Source organism: Mastigoproctus giganteus, chromosome 4 (assembly GCF_048544385.1).
Source record: "Mastigoproctus giganteus isolate SK-2022 chromosome 4, ASM4854438v1, whole genome shotgun sequence".
NCBI classification, from domain to species: Eukaryota; Metazoa; Arthropoda; class Arachnida; order Uropygi; family Thelyphonidae; genus Mastigoproctus; species Mastigoproctus giganteus.
The window spans coordinates 197,913,090-197,939,884 of record NC_143578.1 but is presented as its reverse complement, the minus strand read 5'-3'; the positions used below and the strand labels follow the sequence as shown (position 1 = coordinate 197,939,884).

At 38.6% G+C, this 26,795-nt stretch overlaps 1 protein-coding gene across 1 annotated transcript in view; it reads left to right on the top strand.

Moving 5' to 3' along the window:
• The window catches only part of LOC150087313 (E3 ubiquitin-protein ligase LRSAM1-like), a 533,929-nt gene that overhangs the window by 190,786 nt on the left and 316,348 nt on the right, over positions 1–26,795 (top strand). Inside the window, exon 8 of the mRNA XM_090372443.1 lies at positions 19,248–19,335. Within this exon, the coding sequence (XP_090228569.1) occupies positions 19,248–19,335 (88 nt within the window). The remainder of the gene's footprint in view (positions 1–19,247; positions 19,336–26,795) is intronic.

Here is a 26,795-nt window from a genome sequence, read left to right as displayed (position 1 = left end):
TAAATTCTTTTTGTAAATTACCAACATTTCAATTTGATTTTTTTAAAAATGATTTTGTTGATGCTGTATTTATTCTGTTTGATGAAATATAATAAAAAAAAAAAAATGTGACTCCAACTATCATAAGTGCATAGACGTTACAGTGCACATCACTGACCAAATATTAGTAGCTGTTATTGCAGTGATACCAAAATCATGAATGAATATACCATGAGTGCAACCCCTGGTGGAACAGAAACTGCACCCATGCCAAATTGAGGAAGATTATGGCTTGAAATCAGTTCCGCAATTGTCTCACTACAGATAAACTCAGTGGTTTTCAACCAAGGTGCCGCAACAACATTCCAGAGGTGCCATGTAATTTGGGTTTAAGTTATTTAAACTTTTTTTTTTTTTTTTTTTTTTAATTTTATATACTGTATTTATTTCATTATAAAAAGGTGTACGGCATTCATTGTAGTGTATCTTTTTAATTTTGTGGTGATCTATAATTGATGTTTATTTAGTACCTCTACATAAAAAATAAATTTATTATATAAGTATATATAATTTGTATTATGAATTGTAATTTTGTTTATAATTATATTATTATAATAACTATCATATAACATTTTTTTTAATATTATATATATATATATACAGAGGGAATCAGATTATTAAAAGGTCGAAAACCACTGTATTAGGTATTTCTTTTGGCCTAGGGGTGCCATGAAAAAATTACTTGGACCCTAAGGGTGCCGTGAATCGAGAAAGTTTGGGAACCTCTGGATAAGCTCATCAATTACAAGAGACTTAAAAATGAAGCAGTACTTACTAGGAAATCTAAGCAAGATTATTGAAAAAAAAAAAAAAAAAAAAAAAAATCTGCTGTTACCAAAAACACAGATCTATTCTGGCTAATCTGGAGACAAATGCAGGTTTTGAATGGATCCCTTCAAATGAATCTCTTACCAGTCCATCACTAGAGATATAGTAATCTGTCCTACCCTGCTAAAATAGCAGAAGCTCTCTAGCTTATTCTCTGAAATATCAGCTTCTGCTACATATGACTCATGTTTTCAGAATATTAAAACTTATGCTAACTGGAACATAATCAAAATTTTCTACCACCACTTCCTATCCATATACCAAACCATTTAAAGTAGGTAACTCAAAAAATCATTGCATAACTCCTCCAGCATTGCTGCATGAACCAGATGGCATATGTTACTTTATGTTTCAGTACCTAAAGGACAAAGCCTTGATATTTTCTTGTTTCCTACAACTGAATCTAAGAAACTGACTATTAATTTATCTTAGTGTCATTTATTTGTACTTGCCTTTCATTAGTTAGGAAAAGATCCAACTTTGCCAAATAACTATAGGCTTATCTAAGTAAGTTATTAGCTCCTTGGGCAAGAGTCTAGAAAACAATGGAAGTCAGAGGTTCATCTGATTTTTATTTTCAGTCTTGTACAACAAACTTTCCTTCTTTGCAAAACTGTATAACTCTGACACTGATTGCCTAGAGATGTGGGAAGTCATTGCTTGGAGAATTCTTAGGAAAGCTGCAGATCCAAACCAATACTGATCCCTCTACTAACACTACTCAGTTTATTGAAAAGAACTTTCCATTCAAAACTCTCTTCTTTATTAACGTACTGAATCTCGATTCTATCTTAATAGCTCAAAACAAAACTCTCCTGTCACAAACAGCTAAACTTATACTAAGGAATCTCCACCAAATTAAAGATAACCATAATATTACATCTTTTTTTCTCCTTTAACTCTGACTTTATAGTTTAGATGTCCATATGATCAGACACCTTCCACGTATCAGGTAACTCTGGTTTTCATGTACTTGTGAACTCCATATCTTTGCTTTAGCTACGTTTACATCTCAAGAATTTAGTGCTAGCCAAGTCATTCCAGTTGTTTTTACTTATTTTTTCACTACTTGTGTCAATAATGTTTGTTTCATATTAGTGCTATAATTTTCTAAATGTATGTTTCTTTATATTCTACTGTAAGCCCTTATAGCTGTCTCGTTAGTTGTCCTGGGACAAGCTCAGCATTGTCAGTATATTTCTGCACAATATAAATGGTACATCTCGTCACAGCCACGCTGGTCCATCACTTTGTTCAGAATGCCTCTGGACAAACTTGCAGCCACTGGCCTGTTTGTAGCCGTTGCCTCAATGTATTGTTGGAACTCCTGACCAAGAGCTAATAAACAGAATTTGATTAATCTACAGGGGATCTCGTTATCCGAAGATAATTGGTTCCAGAAATTCCACTTAAATCAGGAACCAAATTTTCATAATGTTTATTATTTAAATAAAACTAAATGCAACTAGGCATAATATTTTAAGTGTTTAAGATTCTATATCTATATAATATTGGTGTAGATACACCATAGACAACTCTTAAAGAAAAACTACAGTAGTAGTGTGAAAGGCATCATTTCATCTGGATCTCATTTTGTGCTCATCCTTCACAACGAGTTGCCTACGTATTGCACTACCTCAAATAAGTAACATTCCGCTAATAGAGAAGACTACTCTTACTTATTCTTGGTGGGGCACCACCACCACCCAGACGGCACTGCTTGCAAAATGGTATGGGATAAGAAACTGTGTTATCCACATACTATCCCTATTAGACTTAATAAAGCAAAAAGGTGTAGGAAAGTGATAGTAGGAGAGAAAGAGGAAGAAATGCTGTCGAAAAAGAAAGGGACAGTTACTCCTGCTCACTCACTGAACTAAATCACTCACAAATCCCCCGAATAGGCAATGCTTCCCCGTCCTTCGCAACGAGTTACCATGTATTGCTCTGCCTCGAATAAGTAACACTTCACTAATAGAGAAGACTATTGTTACTTATTCACTGTGGACTGCACCGTTTCAAAGCTAGTTGGCTTTTCACCCACCATTGGTGGGTGAAAAGCCGATGAAAAGCATATTATTTTTATGCTTTTATGTTTTTTTGAGATTAGCTTCTAATATTTTAAGCTTTTATTTTGATTAATGTTCAAATTTTGATTCTTATTTATCAATCAGAGCCCAAAAAATATAAAGATTAAGCCAACTATTGCAATAATAATATATATATCTCACGATCACACTAGATGATCTTTTGCCTGTGAACCATCTTATGTTTTTTCAGATACCAGTTTAATAATACATATTTGGTAGTGCAAAAGCATGATTATAATGTGCAGTAAATTCCACGGAATGCAAACAAAGTTTGCTAAAATTACATGATTACTAGTAGTGGCAAATGATAAAAGAAAGCAAGTCAATATAACATCAGACAAAAAAAAAAAAAACAAAAAAACACACTTCATACTTCTTCCTTCCACACCCCTCCAGTTATTGGCTAGTTCTTCCTGAAATTTATTCATGCCATCCACTTCCACAACAACAGATGGAAGCCTGTTCCAAAATTAATCACCTACTAGCTGAAGGCAATCTTCCACACATCTATCCTGCAACCGTCCTTCCTCAACTCCTCAACTTAAATTTATGTCCCTTCGTGTGTAATCTCAGTAAGTGGAGGAATGCCATTCACATTTAGCTTACTCAATCCATTCAAGGCCTTAAACACCTCAACGAGATCACCCCACAAATGCCTAGTCTCCAGAAGCAGCAGTTTGCAGAACTAAAGCCTTTCTAGGTAAGAACACCTTTTTGTTCCCTTCACCAGTCTCATTGGCTTTCTCTTCACCCATTCTAGATCTGTATATATATACAATACTAAAGTGAGGCCTCCAGACTGGTATATATACAGTACCCAAGATGTGGCCTAACCATGACCTTGTATAAAGGATTAATCAACTCCTTATCGCTGCTAGTGAAGTTTATGTATATCATTGACAAAATCCCATGAGCTGTTCTGGCAGCATGTCTGCCCTGCTCAGAGAATTTCATATCTGACTGCACAATTTCCCCCTGTTCTTTTTCATTTTCCACTACCCTGAGTGTAGTACCACAGAGTTGATAAGTTACTCTGGGATTACAGCTGTCCATATGTGCAGTACCTTTTCATTTGCCAGTGTTAAACTTCAACTACTATTTCTCAGCCCAATGACCCAATTTTCCTAGATCTTGTTGCAGTAACTCACTGTGATTACTGTTGTTAACTGGCATACCAACCTTTTTATCGTCTGCAAACTCTGACATTAAGCCTGATATACTTTGATCAATGTCATTGATAAATATTGAAAAACAATAATGGGCTCAGCACTGAACTCTGCACGACTCCACTGATAACATCAGTCCATGAAGAGGAGTGCCCATTGATAACCACTCTCTGTCTTACACTCAATCATTCCTTTATCCATAGCAGTAAATTTCCCTTAATTCCAGGTTTTATGTGGAACAGTATCAAAAATCTTCCAGAAATCCAATATTGATATCAGAATTATTTTTTGCATCCAGTTCCTTGGTCACTGGATCATAGTAACCCATCAGGTTGGTTAGAACAAGACTGCTCCTTAACAAATCCATGCTGTGAATACTTCTTTAATCAGTGACTCCATTACTTTCCTTGGAACAGACATTAAGCTGACAGGTCTATAATTACTCATGTCACCTTTTGATCTTCCTTTATGAATTGAAGATACCTTTTCACACTTCCAGTCCATAGGGAACTCCCCTAAATCCAAGGATGCTCTCATAATTATTCCTAAAGGCTTTCTTCCTTCCCTCCATCGTTACTTCTTTTAATATGATTGGATAGATTCCATCCATGTCAGATGTCTTTTTTATGCTCAGCTTCCACTTTCCTTTCAGTTATCACAAAGTTATTTAGCTCCCCATATGAGTTTGATGAACTTCTGGCATCCCCTCTCCTAAACAATTTCCCATGTGTGAATCTATCTGCAAATACCTGTTCAATTTGTTAGCAACCTGAGCAGGTTATTAACAGTTAACCCATTGGCATCAACTGGCCCAATTCAATCCCTTCCTTCTACTGTTAATATAAGCATAGAAGTCTTGCTGCTTTTCTTTGCATTTTTTGCCAGAGACTTCTTGTCTCCCTTTGCTTGCATAACTTCTGTTATGCAAGCAAACAGATCTGATTTGATTACAGACTAATTTATATCTACTATGGGATTCTGAATTGTGTGATAATTAATGCACCCCATGCTCTTTTTTTCCTATTTGCTATTGGTAATATCATTAGTTGATCCCACTGCATAGAATTTAAAAACTGTGATAGACCACTGTTGTCACCCTTACAAAAGCAAATGCCTTTCCCTTTTCAGTTATGTCTTTAATTAAATTCCACTTTAGTACACTGTGATCACTGCCACCCTATGGGTCTTTTACCTGCAAATTCTTGAATGAAATACTACTGATAACCAAATCAAGAGTATTGCTTACTCTTGTGCCTCTCCAATATGCTGCTATATAAAACATTCATACAAGAAATCCACAAAGGTCTTGCTAGTCTGTGAGTGACCAATACACAAGTTTCAGTCAATATCTGGAAAGTTTAAATCCCTCATTATGAGACATTCTAATTTTCTGGCCCACTCTATTTCTCTGTCTAGTTGTTTGGTGTACTCATAACAGTCATTAGGCGTATAACACACTCCTACTCTTAATTTTGTTTTAGCAGTGCTTATATCACATTGCACTGGTCACCCATGTTGACTGGATGTACTGCCTTAGATTTAATCTGCTTCTTAACTAATAGTATTAGCATTAGCATTAGTAGAGGCATTTGATGCAAGAAAGCAGGCTTATGCAGCATCAGCCAAAAAAAAAAAAAAAAAAAACAAACCACTTCCACTTCATCCCTCTGTTCGTTCAAAATACCTGTCCAGCTGAGCCTTAAACTTATTTAGGCTATCAACTTCCACGACAAGGGATGGAAGTCTGTTCCACCAACCAACCACCCGCTGGCTAAAGGCAAATTTCCGCACGTCTATCCTAAATCTGTCTTTCCTCAATTTGAATTTATGCCCTCTCAGGTGATTATTCTGAGCGAGAGGAAGAATCCCATCAGCATTGAGCATGCTCAAATCATTCAAGGCTTTATACACCTCTATCAGATCACCTCGCTGGTGCCTAGTCTCCAGACACTGTAATTTGCAAAACTTAAGCCTTTCTTCGTAAGAGCACCCCTTTGTTCCATTCACTAATCTTGTTGCCCTTCTCTGTACTCGTTCCAGCAGCTCTACATCCTTCTTGAAATGAGGCCTCCAGACCTGTATACAGTACTCTAGGTGTGGCCTGACCATTGCCTTATACAAGGGAATAATCACTTCCTTATCCCTTCTAGAAAAATTCCTATATATCATTGACAATACACCATGAGCTACTCTTGCAGCCCGTCTCCACTGCTCAGAGAACTTCATATCTGCCTGCACAACCACCCCCAGGTCCCTTTCATTCTCTACCACTGTCAGTGTAGTACCACAGAGTTGATACGTTGCTCTGGGGTTGCTGTTTCCCATGTGTAGTACTTTACATTTGTCAATGTTAAACTTCATTTGCCACCTCTCAGCCCATCTGCTCAACCTTTCCAGATCCTGTTGCAGCAGAATAGTGTCAGTAGTGTCCTTGACAACCCTGCCTACCTTTGTATCGTCTGCAAACTTCGACGTTAAGCTTGATATACCCTCATCAATATCATTTATGAATACAGAAAACAATAATGGACCCAACACTGAGCCCTGAGGGACTCCACTAATAACATTAGTCCACGACGAGCAGTGTCCATTGATTACCACTCTCTGTCTTCTCCCCCTCAGCCACCCCTTTATCCACAGCAGCAATTTGCCTCCAATGCCACACTGCTCCAATTTGTGCAGCAGTCTTCCATGTGCAACAGTATCAAAAGCCTTTCTAAGATCCAAGTATATAATATCAAAGTTATTCCCTGCATCCAGGTCCTTTGTGACTGCATCATAGTATCAAATTGGTCAGGCATGACTTCCCCTTAACAAAACCATGCTGTGTCCGAGCTATAGCTGAAGTCTTTTCTAAATGATCCTGCAGTGCTTCTTTAACTAGTGCCCCCATTAATTTTCCGGGAACAGAAGTTAAACTCACAGGTCTATAATTACTTGTGTCAGCCTTTGATCCTCCTTTGTGAATTGGGGGTGACATTTGCACATCTCCAGTCTGTGGGTACCTCCGCTGAGTCCAAGGAAACTCTCATAATTATGGCTAAGGGTTTGCTTACTTCCTTTGCTGCCTCCTTTAATATAACTGGATAGATTCCATCCGCCCCGTGTGCCTTTCTTGTGTTTATCTTCAACAATTTCTCCTCCACTTTACTCTCAGTTATTACAAGATTCTCTAGCTTACTGCCAGAGTTGAATACACCTCTGGCATTCCCCTCGCTGAATAACTTCTCATGTGTGAATGTTGATGCAAAATATTCATTTAGTTTGTTAGCTACCTGAGCAGGATCATCAACAGTTGACCCATTGATATCAAGTGGACCAATCTGATTCATCCCCTTCCTTCTAGACTTTACATAAGTAAAGAACTCTTTGCTGTTTTTCTTTGCATCCCTTGCCAAAGATTTCTCGTAATCTGCCTTCGCCTGCCTAACCTCCTTTGTAACTTGGTTACAGATCAACTTGTATCTATCATAGGCTTCTGTGTCATGTGTTAATTTGTATGTATCCCATGCATGTTTCTTCTCTGCCATATGCCTCATCAGTTCATCTGACATCCATTTAGGCCTAAACCTTGAACAATATTTCTTAGTTGGTATGTAAAGCCTAGTAGCTTCCAAGATAAGTTCTTTGAATGCTTCCCATTTTGCATTTGCTGTTGGTAACATCATCAGTTGGTCCCACTGTATAGAATTTAAATACTGTCTCAGTCCATCATAGTCGCCTTTATGAAAGCAATAACCCTTCCCTTTACCCCTAATGGTAGTTACCTCTTTGAGTAAATCCCACTTCAGCACACTGTGATCACTGCCACCTAGTGGTTCATTTATCTGCAGATTCTTAATGCATGAAGAATCACTACTGATAATCAAATCAAGAGTATTCCTCCCTCTAGTTGCCTCCTGAACATGCTGATGTAGAAAACAATCATCCAATAAATCCACAAAAGCCTTGCTAGTGTGTGAATGACCAGCCCCCAAATTCCAGTCAATATCTGGGAAATTAAAATCTACTATTATAAGACTCTCTGATTTACTGGTCCACTCTATTTCCCTGTACAGTATCTTATTATACTCATCAGAGTCATTAGGCCTATAGCACACTCCTACTCTCAATTTTGCATAACCCTTCAACCCATAATAGCATAACCCCTCAACCCATCCTGTTGTGTCTGTCCTTCCTGTGTATATTCTATTCCCCATATTCAAGTTCAGCATCACTTATGTCTGAGTGATAGCATGTCTCTGCTATCCCTGCAATGTCTGCATTTGAAGACTTAATCAGTACTTCAAATTCATCAAGTTTATTTAGAATGCTCCTGGCATTAGTGTACATGTAAGTATACGTGCACATGTTCTCGCTTTTATTTACCCTTATGCAGCCTAGGTATTCACTTGTTCCATGATGACTCACAGCAGGGCTTAAAATCCCCAACACCTTGCTTTCCATGCTGCTGCACATTCCAATAGAAGCAGTGCAAGTATTACTTTTACCTCTGCATGCAGCTCTAGTTAATCTGTATGTCTGTGTATTCCAACCCACCTTAACATCAGCAAATCTTATTGCACCTCCTTCTATTTAAGTGTACCCATCCTTGTAAAAACAGTATTTCCTGTTAACAAGCGAAGGCCATGCTGAGAAAAATTCTACGCCACGATCCTTGCACATTCTCTCCATGGCCGAATTAATTGTCAAGGCTCTCAACATATATTCCCACCTATCATGTCAGGGCAGGATTGCAGACACTTTTAAATTCAATCATAACGTGAATTTATCCAAACTTTGCCCCTGTATTTGTTAAGTAATTCCTCTGATCTCCTACTCTTAATATCATTAGTGCCAACATATACAACAATATTGCCTTTTATGCACTTAAAAAACTGCTTTAGAGTTTCAGGTTAGAAACTGCTTTAGTTCATTTTGTACATCTTTTGGCATCTCTCATATTGTGAAAATATTTCACTTTTAGGTTGTCTACTCTTACACTCTCGGCAGTGACACTAAAAATTACAGATAAATAAGTCTTTTCTACTGGAGAAGAATTATTTATTCAAAAGTGCATGACTAGGGAACTTGTTGCAAAAGATTTTGTAATATAAAAAGGTTTTAATAATGATGCCATTTTTTAAAGCTTAGTTTGCATTCCTTGTGAATTTGCTGTATTAAAATTATGCTGTTGCACTATCCAATACATGTTAGTAAATTCTTGCAGTATCAGGCTTTAATTTGGCAGTGGTGGTGCCCCATTTGAAGAAAAGTTGTTGACTGGGCACCTAACATGTGCCCATTTTCTTTTAAAATTTAGGGTTTTTTCAATACTGTGTGTCTAAATATCATATATTTCATCTTTTTTTACTGGATTGCAATAGTTATTGTGTGTAACTCTCTTTTAAGTTTTAAAAATTATATAATTTTTAAAACATTTTTAAGAACTGCTGGGATTCATCGTGGATCAAGTAAACACACGGGCCTTGTTAAGGTAACTAAGAGTAAGAACCGATGCACGTTTACTTGCATATACACCAATGCTAGGAGTACAGTAAATAAATTTGATGAATTTGAAGTGCTGATGAAGACATCAAAGGCAGATATTACTGGGATATCAAAGACGTCATGTCACACAGATGTAAGGAATGCAGAATTTGAATTTGGGGAGTACACTGTGTACAGAAAGGACAGAGAGAGGATAGGAAAGGAGGAAGGCTTAAGCTGTTTAGTTAAGAAACACAAAATCTCAGGTAGTGAATTCAGTTGACATGGATGGACAGTGCAATGTTGAGTCAGTTTGATGTGACATAAACACTGGGAAAGAAAAAATGAGGGTAGGAGTGTGTTATAGGCATAATGACTCTGATGAGTACAATGAACAACTGTACAGAGAAATAGAATGGACCAGTAAATCAGAATGTCTTATGATGAGGGATTTTAACTTCTCAGATATTGAGTGGAACTTATGGGTTGGTCACTCGATTTATTGGATAATTGTTTTCTATAGCAGCATGTTCGAGAGGCAACCAGAGGGGGCAGTACTCTACATCTGATTATCAGCACTGATTATTCATGCATTTATAATCTGCAGATGAAGGAACCGCTTGGGCAGTGATCACTGTGTACTGATGTGGGATTTACTTAAAGATGCAACTACCATCATGGGTAAAGGGAAGGGTTTTTGCTTTTGTGAAGGTGACTACAGTGTTCTCAGACAGTTTTTAAATTCTATACAGTGGGACCAAGAGATGATGTTACCAACACAAATTCTAAATGGAAAGCATTCAAAGAACTTATCTTGGAAGCTACTAGGCTTTACATACCAACTAAGAAATATTGTCAACGAGACTCGTGTCAGAGAAATAGTAGTAGTAGTAGTGGCATGTGATGCAAGAAAGCAAGTGTATGAGCTTAAGCATCATCATCCAAAAAAAAAAAAAAAAAAAAAATCACACCATTCCCTCCAAATGCTTGTCCAGTTCCTCCTTAAATTTATTCAACCTATCAACTTCCACAACGACAAATGGAAGTTTGTTCCAGCAATTAACCACCTGCTGGCTAAAGGCAAATTTCCACACATCAATTCTACATCTGTCATTTCTTAATTTGAATTTATGCTCTCTTAGGTTCGTAATCTAAACAAGTGGAAGGATCCCATCAGAATTCAGCGTGCTCAACCCATTCAAGGCCTTATACACCTCAGTCAGATCACCATGCAGGTGCCTAGTTTCCAGCCACTGCAATTTGCAGAACTTTAGCCTCTGTTGGTAAGAGGATCCCTTACCAAGGGATCCTCTTACCAAGAGGTAAAAGGATTCCCCTCACCAATCTTGTACACGCTCAAGCAAATTGACATCCTTCCTAAAGTGAGGCCTCCAGACCTGTACTCAGTACTCAAGGCGTGGCTTGACCATTATACAGAGGGACAATCACTTCCTTTTCCCTGCTAGCAAAATTCCTATATATCATTGACAAAACCTCATGACCTGCCCTGGCAGCCTGTCTTCATTGCTCAGAAAACTTCATATCTGACTACACAATTACTTCCAGGTCTTTTTCATTTTCTACCACTTTAAGTGTAGTACCGTAAAGTTGGTACGTTTCTCTCGGGTCTCTTCTACCCATATGCAGTACTTTGCATTTGTCAAGGTTAAACTTCAGTTGCCACTTCTTAGCCCATCTGCCCAAATTATCTAGATCCTGTTGCAGTAGCACACTGGCCCCGAGTGCCAAGCGAGTGATCTAGCGATTTACAAAGCGAATTTGAAAGCGTTTTTCTAAAGAGAAGTTGATAAAGAGATTTCCAAAGGCTTTATTTTCAAAGTTATTTATTTTCTGGCTCTTTGTAAATAAAGAAAGAAGCCTCCTACAAGAAAGGAAAGACACCTTTCTTTTGTATATATAACTACTTTTCTAACACACTAACCACTAACCTTTTATCGCTTGGTCACTGGTGGCACCGCTCCTGCCTCCACGTGGCGGGGCCGGTAACCTGGGGGATAAATCAACCCTCGGGGCTAAAAGGAGCAGAAATGGAAACGAATGAATTTCCACGTCTAGAGCCCAAGAGTGCTCAACATGACAATCATGAACCCGACCATGACTTCACTACCTCGAAGAGAATGAAAAAAGATGCAGGCAGACAGGAATCACCAGCCTTCCTGATTATCCATTCTCTGTCGGCTCAGCCTGTTAGCAAGCTCTCCCCTTTCATTATCCAACGATGCCTTGAACACGCAGCATCATCACCAAAAATGGTGAAACGTCTCCAATCCGGGGACTTGTTAATAGAGACTTCTCTCCCAAGACACTCTGAACAACTACTGAAACTCACTACTTTAAGCGGAATTCCAATACAAGTCACTCCACATAACACCCTGAATTCATCCAAAGGAGTGATTACTGAGTGGGATCTACTGAACGTGTCTGAAGAAGAAATAGTACAAGAACTAAAGACACAAAATGTAACTCATGCAAAAAGAATCATGATACGAAAAGATGGTACCTTAGTCCCAACACGTAACATAATTCTAACTTTCAATACACCGAATCTACCAGCATCAGTCAAAGCAGGTTACTTGAATTGCCGTGTTCGACCCTTTATCCCAAAACCCCTAAGATGCTACAAATGCCAGAAATTTGGTCACTCCCAGACAGCATGCCGTGGCGTTCCAACATGTCCAAACTGTGGCTCCACAACTCATACCCAGTCAGAATGCAAAGCACAAACTCCACAGTGTCCTAATTGCAGGGGAAGCCACCCAGCATACTCTAAAGAATGTGATCTCTGGAAGATAGGCAAAAAAATTCAAAAATATAAGACTGAAAATAAAGTCTCCTATCAAGAAGCTAGGAAACAAATTAAACTAATCATGCCAAATAGCTCTTATGCCTCGATTATCCACTCTCACCAATCAGTAGCATGTCAGACAGAAGTGTCACTCTCTCCAGATAAATCGATTGCAGACTGGGCTCGATCATTTCTATCGACCCAGCCTACATCAAAGCCAAACACTTGATCAAAGTATGAATACACCTATCACAGTTCCAACCCAAATCATAACCCAAGGTAAAGTAACAGAAAAACCTCAAAAATCAGATCCTGTCGAGGTTAATCAACCACCCTCAACAAGGATGGATACTGACGATATGACGACTCAAGACCTTCTTGAATTACATGCAGATGATGAAATGGAAGATAGCAATAATTCAACACGCCCCAACTTCCCCAGAAAAGAAAAACCTAAGCTGGATCGTCACAAACAGCCCACTTATAAAAAGCAGTCAGATTCATCTCCCTCTTTCAAATCCAAATAATGGAACAGATCATCCAATGGAACTGTAGAGGCCTTCGCAGCAACATCGATGATATCCATGAATTAATTCACCAATACCGACCTCTTGCAATGTGCTTGCAGGAAACGGATTTGACACCTCAGAACTCAATCAAAATCAAAAATTATACCTTGTTTAGACAAGACAGAGCTGGCTCTAACAGTGCTCACGGAGGAGTAGCAATACTCGTGGATTCAAGCATCCCCTCCAGACGCATCCATTTACAAACCTCCTTAGAAGCTGTTGCCACTCGCGTTGTAAATGGTATTACACTGACACTGGTTTCTATCTATCTTCCACCAAATCATCAATATACCATTCAAGAAATCGAAGATCTTGTCTTGCAGTTACCATCTCCCTTTTGTATCCTAGGAGACTTTAATGCCCACCATCCAATATGGGGTTCCCCTATATCAGACAAACGAGGGAAGCTTATTGAAATGTTGATAGACAGGCAAAATTTAACTTTACTAAATACTGGCACTCCCACATATATCCATCTCCCTACAGGTTCAACTTCTACAATAGACCTTACCATTTGTTCCCCAATCCTCTTTCCAAGTATAGAGTGGGTAACTCTAAGTGATCCTTATAGCAGTGATCACTATCCCATAATCTGCAAAATTCAAACATCCTGTTCCTTCCCAACAGAAAATCCAATGAAATGGAAATTTTCAAGAGCTGATTGGACAAAATACAGAACGCAAATATCATTTGACAACTACATTATTCAGTCCTGTTCCATCGACAGTGTTACTGAGCACATCACAAGTGAAATTCTGTCAGCCGCATCCGCTACCATTCCTCAATATCAAGCAAGAAATAGACGAAAAACAAATTATTGGTGGAATGAGGACTGCAACCATGTGAAAAAAGAGAAAAACAAAGCCTGGAACCTTTTCCGCAAACACCCAACCACCCTCAATCTTATTAGTTATAAACGTCTTAGAGCAAAAGCTCGTTACATCAGACGTAAAGCGAAAAAAGAAAACTGGATTAAATTCGCCTCGTCAGTGAATAAAAATACTGATATTAGATTAATCTGGAGAAAAATAAAATGTTTAAACAGTAAATTTCCTCCTTTATCCACCCCACTACTGAACTGGAATGGACAGGAGCTTTCTACCCCTACAGAAATATCAAATGCACTGGGAACCACATTTTCTCAGCTGTCCTCTTCTATCGCCTATGATCAAACATTTCAAAAACTTAAAACAATTGCAGAGAAATCCAGACTAAATTTCACTGACAATTCCGCTTTACCTTATAACAAACCATTTACCATGCTTGAGCTGCAACAATCCCTTAACAACTCAAGAAACAGTGCTGCTGGCCCAGATGGGATATACTATGTAATGTTGCAAAATTTGGATCAGAGATCACTCTCATTACTGCTCATATTTTTCAATCGCATTTTTTCCGAACATACCTTCCCAAGTTCCTGGAGTCATTCTTATGTACTAGCAATTGCAAAGCCCGGTAAAGATCATTCTGTTCCGCAAAATTACAGACCAATATCCCTTACCAGCTGTCTAAGCAAAACCCTAGAGAAAATGATACATCGCCGTCTCACTTGGTTCCTGGAGTCCCAAAACTTGATTAACAACAACCAATTTGGATTCCGGAAAAATCGATCTTCATTGGATCTCATGATCAAAACCGAGACAAACATTAGAAATGCTTTCGTCAAGAAGGAACATCTCGTAATGGTCTGTCTTGATGTTGAGAAAGCCTTCGACACTACTTGGCGATTCGGCCTCTTAAAAGATCTGCATTCTCTTGGCCTGAGAGGTAATTTATCATACTTTATCAAAAATTTTCTACATCAGAGATCCTTTCAAGTCCGTTACCGGGGAACCCTCTCTAAGATCTTTACCCAAGAAGAAGGAATTCCGCAAGGGTCGGTTCTCAGTGCCACTTTATTTACAATGAGAATGAACCACAAATTGAACTCATTCCGAAAACTGTAGATTCCTACCTCTTTGCAGATGATCTCTCAATATCCTGTCATTCTCAAAACATGCATTACATTGAACGCCAGCTACAAATATCAATTAATCGCATCGTGACATGGATGACAGAAAATGGTTATAGACTGTCCAGCCAGAAATCTGCTGCCATACACTTCTGTAACAGACGAAATATGCATCCTGAGCCCGAGCTCCACTTGAATAACCAACCTCTTCCCATAGCTAATTGTATTCGTCTACTAGGATTATTTTTCGACAACAAGTTAAACTTCCAAAAACACGTTGAATATCTCCGGACAAACTGTCAAAAGAAACTGAACATACTCAGAGTTTTATCAGCGACAGCATGGGGAGCAGATCGTAACACCCTGCTTCACCTATACAGAGCCATAATTAGATCACGCCTGGACTAGGGCGCCTGTTTTTGATTCTGCTAGGGAGAGTGTTTTATCTCGGCTCAACCCTATCCAACATTCAGCTCTTAGATCAGCATTAGGTGCATTCAGAACATCTCCAGTGCAAAGTTTATTTATCGAAGCCCATGAACCTCCTCTAAATATCAGGAGAAAGATGTTGCTGTTAAACTATGCAATCAAGATCCAAAGCCAGGTAACCCATCCTAATTGGTCAATACTTCATGATCCGCTGTATATGACCCTGTATAGAAACAAAACACAGACAGTTCGGCCTGCTGGTATTAGGCTAAAACATCTAACAGAAGATTGGGATATACACTTCGATAAAATCTTGCAAGATCCTATAGATCCTGACCCTCCATGGTCTGACATCACGCCATGTTGTGACAAGTACTTCCACCAGTGGGGTAAACACTCTCTATCAGACTTTACCATCCAACAGCTGCACACTGAGCATGGCCAACATTATCCTGACTTCGCTAAAATATATACAGATGGGTCGAAATCCGAGAGTGGATCGGGTGCAGCAGTGGTACTCCCTGATAAAATAGTTTCTCAATCTCTTCCGACAGAGTGTAGTAGCTACACAACTGAATTATTTGCCATAAAGCTTGCATTAGAAAATGTCTTCCATATGTCAATTCAAAAGAGCATAATTTACACAGACTCGCAAGGTTCCGTATTAGCATTGCAAAACAATTCCCCACCTACTCATCCGATATTAAAGCTCATCAAAACACAGTTGATACGACTTAGAGAGCATCAGCAAAAGGTTATCTTCTGCTGGATTCCAGGCCATACCGGAATACCAGGGAATGAAATTGCAGATGATGCTGCCAAAAATCCATCCAGCCCAGCCCCAACGAATTCGCTAGTACCTGTCACAGATTATAAAATGAATATACAAAGAATATGTAAAGATCAATGGACTCTTCAGTGGCAAACACAATTCCAAAATAAACTATTCCAACTAAAACCCTTACCAAAATTATGGGCTTCTAGCTCTATAGCAAACAGACAAGAAGAAGTAATTCTAGCCAGAGCCAGAATTGGACATACTCATTTAACCCATCTGTTTCTTTTGTCAGGAAATGATCCTCCCCAGTGTAATCATTGTCATACACCACTCACAGTCAAACACATACTTCTGGACTGTACTCTATATAATAATGCTCGACTAATGTCTTTCAATTCTCTGTCAAATTTAAAGGAACCTTTGTCACTTCACCATATCATAGGCGAAAATTCAAATCTTGCAGAATTCTTCTCCTTTCTAAAACGAATAAGATTATATAACCGTATTTAACTGCTTATAAATCAACAAACACAGACTGTATGCATCACTTCCATAAGTGCAATATGGCCTAAGTAGCCATTGCACTTTAAACCCCAACAACAACAACAACAACAAGTAGCACACTGCCATTATTGTCATTAACAACCCTGCCAACCTTTGTATCATCTGCAAACTTTGACACTAAGCCTGATATACCTTCATCAATATCATTGATAAATATACAAAACAACAGTGGACCCAAAACCGAACTCTGTGGGACTCCACTAATAACATTAGTCCACGAAGAGCAGCACCCATTGATTACCACCCTCTGTCTTCTCCCACTTAACCATCCTTTTATCCATTGTAGCAATATACCCTTAATACCATTCTGCTCCAATTTGTACAATAGTCTTCCATGTGCAACAGTGTCAAAAGCTTTCCTGAAATCCAAATATATGATATCAAAATTATTTTTTGCATCAAGTTCCTTTGTAACCACATCATAATAACCAATCAAATTTGTCAGATAAGACTTTCCCTTAACAAACTCATGTGTGTCTGAATTATTGCTGCAGTCTGGTTAAAGATGCAGTCACTGGTTAAAGATGCATCTAGATGATCCTACAATGCATCTTTAACCAGTGACTCCATTATTTTACCTGGAACAGAAGTTAAACTAACTGGTCTGTAATTACTCGTTCCACCATTCGATCCCCCTTTGTGAATTGGGGATACATTTGCATATCTCCAGTCCGTGGGAACCTCCCCTGAGTCCAGGGATGCTCTCATAATTATGGCTAAGGGTTTGCTTAGTTGCTTTGCCACCTCCTTTAATATATCTGGATAGATCCCATCCACCCCAGGTGCTTTTCTTTTGTTTAACTTCAACAATTTCTCCTCCACTTTGCTCTCAGTTATTACAAAATCATTAATTTGCTACAATTCGATAACCTCCTGCCATTTTCAAACCTTAATAATTCCTCACGTGTGAATGTAGATGCAAAATACTCATTTAGTTTGCTCAGATAGCAAATACTCATTTGCTATCTGAGCAGGATCATCAACAGTCGAACCATCGATGTCAAGTGGACCACTCAGATTCATCCCCTTCCTTTTAGAGTTTATATAAGTAAAGAAATCCTTGCTGTTTTTCTTAGCATCTTTTGCGAAAGATTTCTCGTAATCTGCCTTTGCCTGCCTAACCTCCTTTGTGACCTGATTACAGACTAGCTTATATCTGCCATAGGCTTCTGAGTCGCTTGATAATTTATATGCATCCCATGCATTTTTCTTCTCTGTTACGAGTCTCATTAGTTCATTTGATAACCATTTAGGCCTAAACCTTGAACAATATTTCTTAATAGGTATGAAACTTTTAGTAGCATCTACGATTAATTCCTTGAATGCTTCCCACTTAGAATTTACTGTTGGTAGCATCGTCAGTTGATCCCACTGTACAGAATTTAAAAACCGTCTGAGACCACTGTACTCACCTTTATGGAAGCAAAAACTCTTTCCTTTACCCCTGATGGTAATTAAATCTTTAAATAAATCCCACATCAGTACACTGCCACCTAGTGGTTCCTTTATCTGCAAATTCTTAATACATGAATGATCACTGCTGATAATCAGATCAAGAGTATTACTCTCTCTGGTTGCCTCTCGAACATGCTGTTGCAGAAAACAGTCATCCAGTAAATCCACAAAAGTTTTACTAGTGTGTGAGTGACCAACCCACAAGTTTCAGTCAATATCTGGAAAGTTAAAATCCCCCATTATGAGATATTCTGATTTACTAGCCCACTATTTCTCTGTACAGTTGTTCATTGTACTCATTCGAGTCATTAGGCCTATAACACAGTCCTACTCTTATTTTTGCTTTCGCAGTGCTTATGTCACACCAAACTGACTCAAACAGTGCCCTGTTCATCTATATCAACTGGGTGCACGTTCTTTTGTTTTTATGTTTTTCTTAATTCACAGCATAACACCTCCTCCGTTCTTATCCTGTCTATCCTTTCTGTACACATTGTACTCCCCAAATTCCAGTTCTGCATTCCTTATATCTGGGTGACACCATGTCTCTGCTATCCCAACAAGTAAAATGTATGGAATGCATATAAAGTATCTGGTGACACAGAAGCTTGTAGTAGATATAAGCTAGTCTGTAATCAAGTCACAAAGGAGGTTAGGCAAGCAGAGAGACAGACTATGAGAAATCTTTGGCAAAGAATACAAAGAAAAGCAGCAAAGACTTCTTTACTTATGTAAACTCTGGAAAGAAGGTAATGAATCAGATCAGTTTATTTTTGTTAAAAGGGGGTAAGAGAAACGATTAATTAGATATCAAATACATAACAATCAATTCCTTGTTCAAAAATGTGAGAGGCTGAATTGCTTTTATGTTTAAAAAAATGGCAGGTATGATACAGTCGATTCTGATGATTGCTTTGTTTCTTTTGATCTTTTCTTTCCCTGTTAAATAGCATTGCTTATTTTTTAAATGCCTAGTATATTTGGAAAATATGTTGAATGTGATTTAAATAATATGATTATTGACCAGAAAATATTCTAATATCTAAATGCTATTTTATTTATTTTTTTATAGTTTTAAACATTAATCCAGTCTGAATTTTTAGGAACAACTAAGGGTTGATGGAGAAATACTGGAAATTCAAAACAGGAAAGATAAGGAACACCAGAACCTTGTAGCCATTCTTTTTAACTGTAAGTAAGAAAGGAAAAAATAAAAATACTTATTTTAACTTGGCTTAGGTGTTATCTCTTTATACATTAAAAAGTTTTCCTTCTAGTGATATTTATTCAAGCCAATGGGAGAAGAGGACGAGGCAATTACATCACTACAAATGCAATTAATTATTGACAACTGCCTCGATAACATTCACCAACCTTGTGCACGTGCTTCACTGTCTAACATTTGATGTTCCATTGGAACATTTTTTGTATATTAATGATTATTGAATATTTGTAAATATTTCGGTTAAATATTTTAGTCCTGCCCTTTGGAAGTCGACTGCCTCAGCACTTTGGAAGTTGACTGGCAGATTCAACAATCCCAAATAATGGCTAAATTCCTAAAATGGAATTGATTGTGGATTCTGACAAAATACTGAAGGCATCAAGGCACTCCTACAAAAGCATGAACCAGTCTGCTTTTGCCTACTGGAGACTTATCTAAAGGCAAATGAAGACCCCACCCTGCATAACATTATTCATAGGGATAAAATTTTGGATGGCTGTGCTCATGGAGGAATCGCTGGCCTTGTGGGCAACCAGACTCCATTTCAGCCTTTGCTACTTTCAACTAACATAGAGGCTGTGGAAGTTTGCCTTACAATGGAGTTTTATTAATAGTCTGCTGTATTTGTTTGCCACATAGGACTGACATCCTCCAGAAAGACCTTAATGACTTGTAATTTATTTGCGTCTCCATTTCTTACTTGGGCATTTAAATGGAAGTAACAACTTGTGAGGTAGTGCTGCATCAGTTGTAGGAGACAAGTCATAGAGCATATGTTCACTGCTCACTGACAATGATCCGTGAGTTCTAAATATGAGAGCAAACATCTTCTTCCATATGTCTGCCCATACTTTTTCTGTCATTGATCTTTCTATCTGCTCCCCTTTTCTTCCCCATTCACTTATTTTTGAGATGGAGGAGAACCCATATGGAAGTGAATGCTTTCTCCTGATCACCTGCTTACATAGTGGGAGGCTGTCTCTTCCTTTTAGGCTGTCCCGGTGGAAGATAGATCAGGCTGATTGGAATGCCTTTCAACATCTGGAAAATTTTGATAGTCGGGAGCTTATCAGTGATGCAGTCACTTACATCACAGAAAGGATTATTCATGCTGCTTCAATTGCAATTCCAGAAACATCCACTATTCCCAAAATCATGATAGAATTCAGAATGCACAGCAGCAAAAAAAGCACAAAACAAAGCCTAGAGGATATTCTGATGATATACTACTACAGCTAATCTCATAACTTTTAAACTTGCATGCCAAAGCACATTTTATCCAATGTCAGAGCTAAAAGGAATCCTGCATCTCTTTTACTTCTGTTATCCAGGCAATCAACTCTAAGGTGGCCCGGGGAAAAATTTGAAATATGGAGGAGAAATGCATGGCACATCTATCATCCGTCCTGCAGTATAATGGATGCACCATTGCAGACTACAACAATAGCCAATGCTCTTGGGGAAACATTTACTAACTTCTCAGCAACATCATCATACTTACTAGAGTTTCTGATCCTTAAACACAAAACTGAGAAAGAGGTCCTTAATTTTACATCAAAGACTGTTTGCCCATATGATGAACCATTTACTATTCACAAGCTGAAAATAGCTCTCTTCCTTATGAAGGCAAGTGCTGTTGGAACAGATGACATTAATTAAGAAATAAACACCTTTCACCAAAATCCATGGACCAACTGCTCTTCCTACAAGAGCATGAACTTCAAAGAATCTTCCTTGAAGAGTAGTTTCTACATGAATCAAGGCAGGCAATTGTGCCAGTGTGCCAAACTGACTTCCAACATATTTTTGCTGTTAAAGTAGTTCCATAAGATTTATACTGGTATGGCTGCGCTAATACACATTCACCAACATGAACGTCTGCTACACTATAGTATTTCTGGTAGGGTACCTAGTCTTTTTAATCATATAGTGTATGTATTGATATGTTACTTGTTTATTGTTTCTTTTCTTTAGAAAGAAAGTGACTTTCATTGCACTGAACAGTGCTGTAATTACATTACTACAGGACTGTTGCAGGAATTACTGCCTGTGCCAGTGCCAGTAGGCTATCCTCATATTTCAAGGAAAGAGAGGACCAGTACTTTTGTTGTTTACTTACCATGTGCAGTTGTTTTTGGCAATTTTGGCAATGCTATTGACAGGTCTTTGTTGACATTAGAGGAATTTCCTTCAGTTTGGTGCAGCCTAAGCTTATAATTAGGTGACCACAGTGGTCTCAGAGATTTTTTAAGTTCTATACAGTGACACCAACTGATGATGTTGCCAACAGCAAATTCTAAATGGGAAGCATTCATGGAAGTAATTTTGGAAGCTACTAGGCTTTTTGTTCCAAATAAGAAATACTGCTCTAGATTTAGGCCTAGATGGATGTCAGATTGAGACTCATGGCAGAGAAGAGAAATATATGTGATGCACATAAATTGTCAGGCAACACAGAAGCCTATGGTAAATACAAGCTAGTCTGTAATCAAGTCACAAAGCAGGTTAGGCAAGCGAAGGCAGATTATGAAAAATCTTTGGCAAAGGATGAAAAGAAAAACAGCAAAGACTTCTTTACTTATATAAACTCTAAAAGGAAGGAGATGAATCAGATTGGACTAATTTGATTGGATACTGAGATGTGGTCACAAAGGAACTGGATGCAAAAAATAATTTTGATATCATATACAGGTCGACCATCACTAATCCGGCCACCAGTAAGCCAGTATCACCGCTAATTTGGACATAATTTCCGCGAACATAATTTCAAATTTCCCGGGTTGGCTCACTGACCTGCCGCTACTGTTTTTGTGGCATTTGTTGCATCAGCTGTCGGCGTGAACTCGTAAACACTGGAAAGCTATTCCTATTTGTTTTTGTGCATTTATTATTATAACCTGCTCACATTTAGCCCCACCCATGGTCCCAATGCATAAAGGAAGTGCTTCTCGTGGTGTAAAGTGAAAACACCGTACATTGTCCATGGTGCCTCCGTAGCCAAGTGGGCAGGAGCAGCAGTGCGTAGCATACGATTCTTGATTAGACCAGGGCTTGAGCCCGTGACTACCAAATAAGGAGGATGCGGAAAGGTCAGGGAATGACCACTGCATATCCCCGGAGCAATATGGTCTTAGTTGCTAATTTTCCTACAAACTAAATAACAACAACAACAACAACAACAACATTGTTCATAACAGATAAAGTTGAACTTCTGAAAAAACTCGACAGTGCTGTGTCTGTGAGAAGTTTAACTCTGCTTAGTTGTAAATTACAGCAATTTCTCTCAGTTCCTCTTATTTTAGTAATTTTCTTTTAGCTATTCCTTTTTATATATACAGGGTGTTTCAGTTAAACGTTTCAGAACTTCTAAGAAGGGTAGGGTACATCCTGACAACTCGAAATCATATAGCAATGTGGGGTCGGAAATGCTTTCCTGAAGCGGTGTTGTACACAGAAGCACCATAAAGAAAAGAGACCATAAGTGAGAAATCGTTTTAATAATACATGAAAAGAAGCAAAAGGTACATGGATTAAAGTAAGTGTTCGAAGTTTCTTCCACGGGCTACAATGCACGCCTCACATCTCCGACGCATGGACATCCGAACATTCTGGAATACTCCAGGCGAATTTCGAATTTCTTCGGCAGCTACTGCGATTCTTGCAACCAGCTCCTCAGCATTGTCAACAGGGGTGTCATAAACTAGCGATTTCATATGACCCCAGAAATAAAAATCAAGACATGATAGGTTGGGTGACCGAGCAGGCCAACGCACGGGACCACCACGTCCGATCCACTGTTGACCAAATGTGACATCCAGGTAGTTACGAACATCTCCGCTATAATGGGCAGGGGCTCCATCGTGTTGGAACCACATTGTCTGTTGCATCGATGCAGAAATCTGTTCATCTCTCAAAAGTTGTGGCAATACTTGCTGCAGAAAGATCAAGTAGATAGGTCCGGTTAGACGACACGGTAACAGGTAAGGTGATCTCCCATAATACCGGCCCATACATTGACCGAAAATCGAATCTGTGCTGCACGACGTCGTATTGCATGCGGGTTCTCGACCGCCCAGATATGGTCGTTATGCGTGTTGAAAATTCCTTCCCTTGTGAAGGATGCCTCATCGGAAAACAACACTTCAGCAGGAAAAAGGGGATTTGTAGCACATTTTCCAAGGTACCACTGTGCGAAAGCAATCCGAGGTTGAAGAAACTTCGAACACTTACTTTAATCCATGTACCTTTTGCTTCTTTTCATGTATTATTAAAACGATTTCTCACTTACGGTCTCTTTTCTTTATGGTGCTTCTGTGTACAACACCGCTTCAGGAAAGCATTTCCGACCCCACATTGCTATATGATTTCGAGTTGTCAGGATGTACCCTACCCCTCTTAGAAGTTCTGAAATGTTTAACTGAAACACCCTGTATATATATTTTTTTTCAACACACTTGTACCGACTTGCGGAAAAACACAGCATAATATGATGGATAGTACAGTGCGCTAATGAACTTGTTTTCACAAACAATACTGACAAACATTGCGACATTTGAGAGTTTATTTTATTGCAGTGTTCACCTCACATGCAATAAACTAATCACAGACAACCTTCATATGTATGCCATAATAGAGTCACACGTATGTGGCTGACACAGCTTCTCAAGAAATAAAGTAACCTACTAGGCCATGTCGGCCACATATATACAACACAAAAAAACTTTTTTTTTTTTTTTTTTTTGATATTTTAAATGAAAAAACAACAACACCGACATTACAATATTTATTTCAGAATTACTAAATATTTTTTGGCCCTGGGGAATTTTTTTCTTAAACTTTCTTAAACTAAAGTTATTACTGGTGTCCCTCATGGTTTAGCATTGGGCCCAGTGTTGTTTTGTGTATTTATCAATGATATTGATGAAGGTATATCAAGCTTAATGTCAAAGATTGCAGACGATACAAAAGTTCGCAGTTAATAACAGCATGCTGCTGCAACAGGATCTGGAAAAGTTGGGCAGATGGGCTGAGAAGTGGCAACTGAAGTTTAACATTGACAAATGCAAAGTACTGTATGTGGGTAGCAGTAACCCCAGAAAAATGTACCAACTAGGTGGTGTTACACTGAGGGTAGTGGAGAATGAAAGAGACCTGGGATAATTGTGCAGTCAGATATGAAGTTTTCTGAGCAGTGCAGACAGGCTGCCAGAGTAGGTCATGGGGGGTTCTTGTCAATGATATACAGGAATTTTGCGAGCAGGGATAAGGAGGTGATTATCCCCTTGAATAAGTCAATAGTCAGGTCACACCTTGAGTACTGCGTACAGGTCTGGAAGCCTCATTTTAGGAAGGATGTCAAGTTGCTAGAACGAATACAGAGAAGGGCAACAAAGGGATGCTCTTATGAAGAACGGCTTAAGTTCTGCAAATTGTAGCTTCTAGAGACTAGGCACGTGCAAGGTGATCTGATTGCGGTGTATAAGGCTATACACTGCAATCAGAATGAATTGAGCAGGCTCGATGCTGGTGTGATTCTTTCTCTTGCTCAGATTACAAACCTGGGGGGGGGGGAGCATAGATTCAAATCGATGGAAAACAGTTGTAGTGTTTGCCTTTAGCCAGCAGGTAGTTCTGCCTTGAATTTATAGCCATCAACTTCCACAAGCGAAAGTTTGTTCCAGCAGTCAACCACAAACTTTTGGAATGAATGGATCAGTGAAATGGGAAGGGTGTGTTTTTTTTTTTTTTTTTTGGGCTGATGCTGTATAAGCTTGCTTTCTTTCATCATGTGCCTCTACTAATGCTAATGCTAATGAAATCAGTTATAATGACTTGTCAATTTTTATTCTCATTTTCTTGTGGTTGCTTTGTTATCATAGATTTTTTCCTGAAGGAAAAATATATTGAAAGCCATAATATTAATACGTTCCCCTAACTTTTTGGACTCAGCCTCTCTCTCTCTCTCTCATTAAAAGAATGAATATGAATATCTGTTTGTGATTGATACACCCTTGCAAATCTGTAGTTTATTTGCATTGTGGCTATTCACTGTCTTCAGGTCAACAGTTTAGTTCAACTTTGTAGTTAGTTAAATCAAATATGAAAAATATTTTTAATGTTTTTTTATAATCCATAATAATTAAATATCATAAAAAATTGCTACTGAAAATATTTTTATGAATTTTATGCTAAAATTTCCTGAATTATTAAATAAAATCAAATGTTTTTGAGCCATAAAATGGCATGTATTTTAGGTTGAGAAGACGAAAGATGATATTTGTTGACATTAGACTTGAACTTCTGTAGACTGTAATTTTCAGAAAATACGTATGAAGGAAGGTTGTTCCAGAAAATGGCAGTTGAATGAATAAACAAGGAAGAAGAAAAGTTGGTTCTGTGATTTTGAAGTTGTACAGTAAATGGATGTTGGCTGGTGGTGGCACATGTTTGGACTGTTTTGAAAGAGAGAGTGGGAATTACAGAAGCCAAATCAGAAGAACAGTACCCATGGAAGTATGCAGCAGAAACAGTACGTCTATGAGACAGCAAGTGGAGAGACTCTGTTAGAGAAGAGTCATTAATTAACCTAACTGCCCTCTTCTGAATGGAATCGAGAAGCCTGAGAGAGGTTTTGGGCAACTTGCCCCAGATGTGGGAACAATATTTCATGGTAGGGCGGATTTGCGATTTGTACAGAGTGAACAGCTGTTTTGAAGAAAAGTAACGCCGAGAGCGAAAGAGAAAATCAAGTTTTTTAGATGCAAAGGAAGCAATATTTGTAATGTGCTTGTGCCAAGAGAGATTAGAAGTCAGGGTAATCCCCGAAAGAGATATATCAACTTGCCTAGAAATCAGAGTGTCACCAAAGATAAGCATAGGAGCAGAAGAATCCTTTTTTCGAGATATAAGACCAGATTGAGTTTTAGAAGGATCGAAATCAACTAAGTTATCTTTGCCCCACTGGAGAATTACCTGGAGATTGGCATTTAAGGAATTGGTAATGGATAGTCGAGAAGTTGAAGCAGATTGAGCAGGGCAAGGTTTCTCAAAATGGAAAGTGGAATGCAATGTTCTATCACTGGCAAAACTGTGGATAGGATTTCCAGTCAATCGAAGAAGGTCATTAATATACAAGAGGAAAAGAGTAGGGGAAAGAACTGAACCTTGGGGGACACCAGCATTAGTAGAAAAGTTAGAAAACAGAGATCCATCCACACCATCCACTCTGGCGCCTCCGTAGCCAGGTGGGCAGGAGCAGCAGTGCGTAGCACACGCTTCTGGGATTAGACCAGGGTTCGAGCCCGTCACCCCAAATACGGAGGATGCGGAAAGTTCAGGGAATGGCCACCGCATATCCCGGAGCAATATGGCCTTAGTTGCTAATGCTTCTAAAAACCAAATAACAAACAACAAACAAACCATCTAC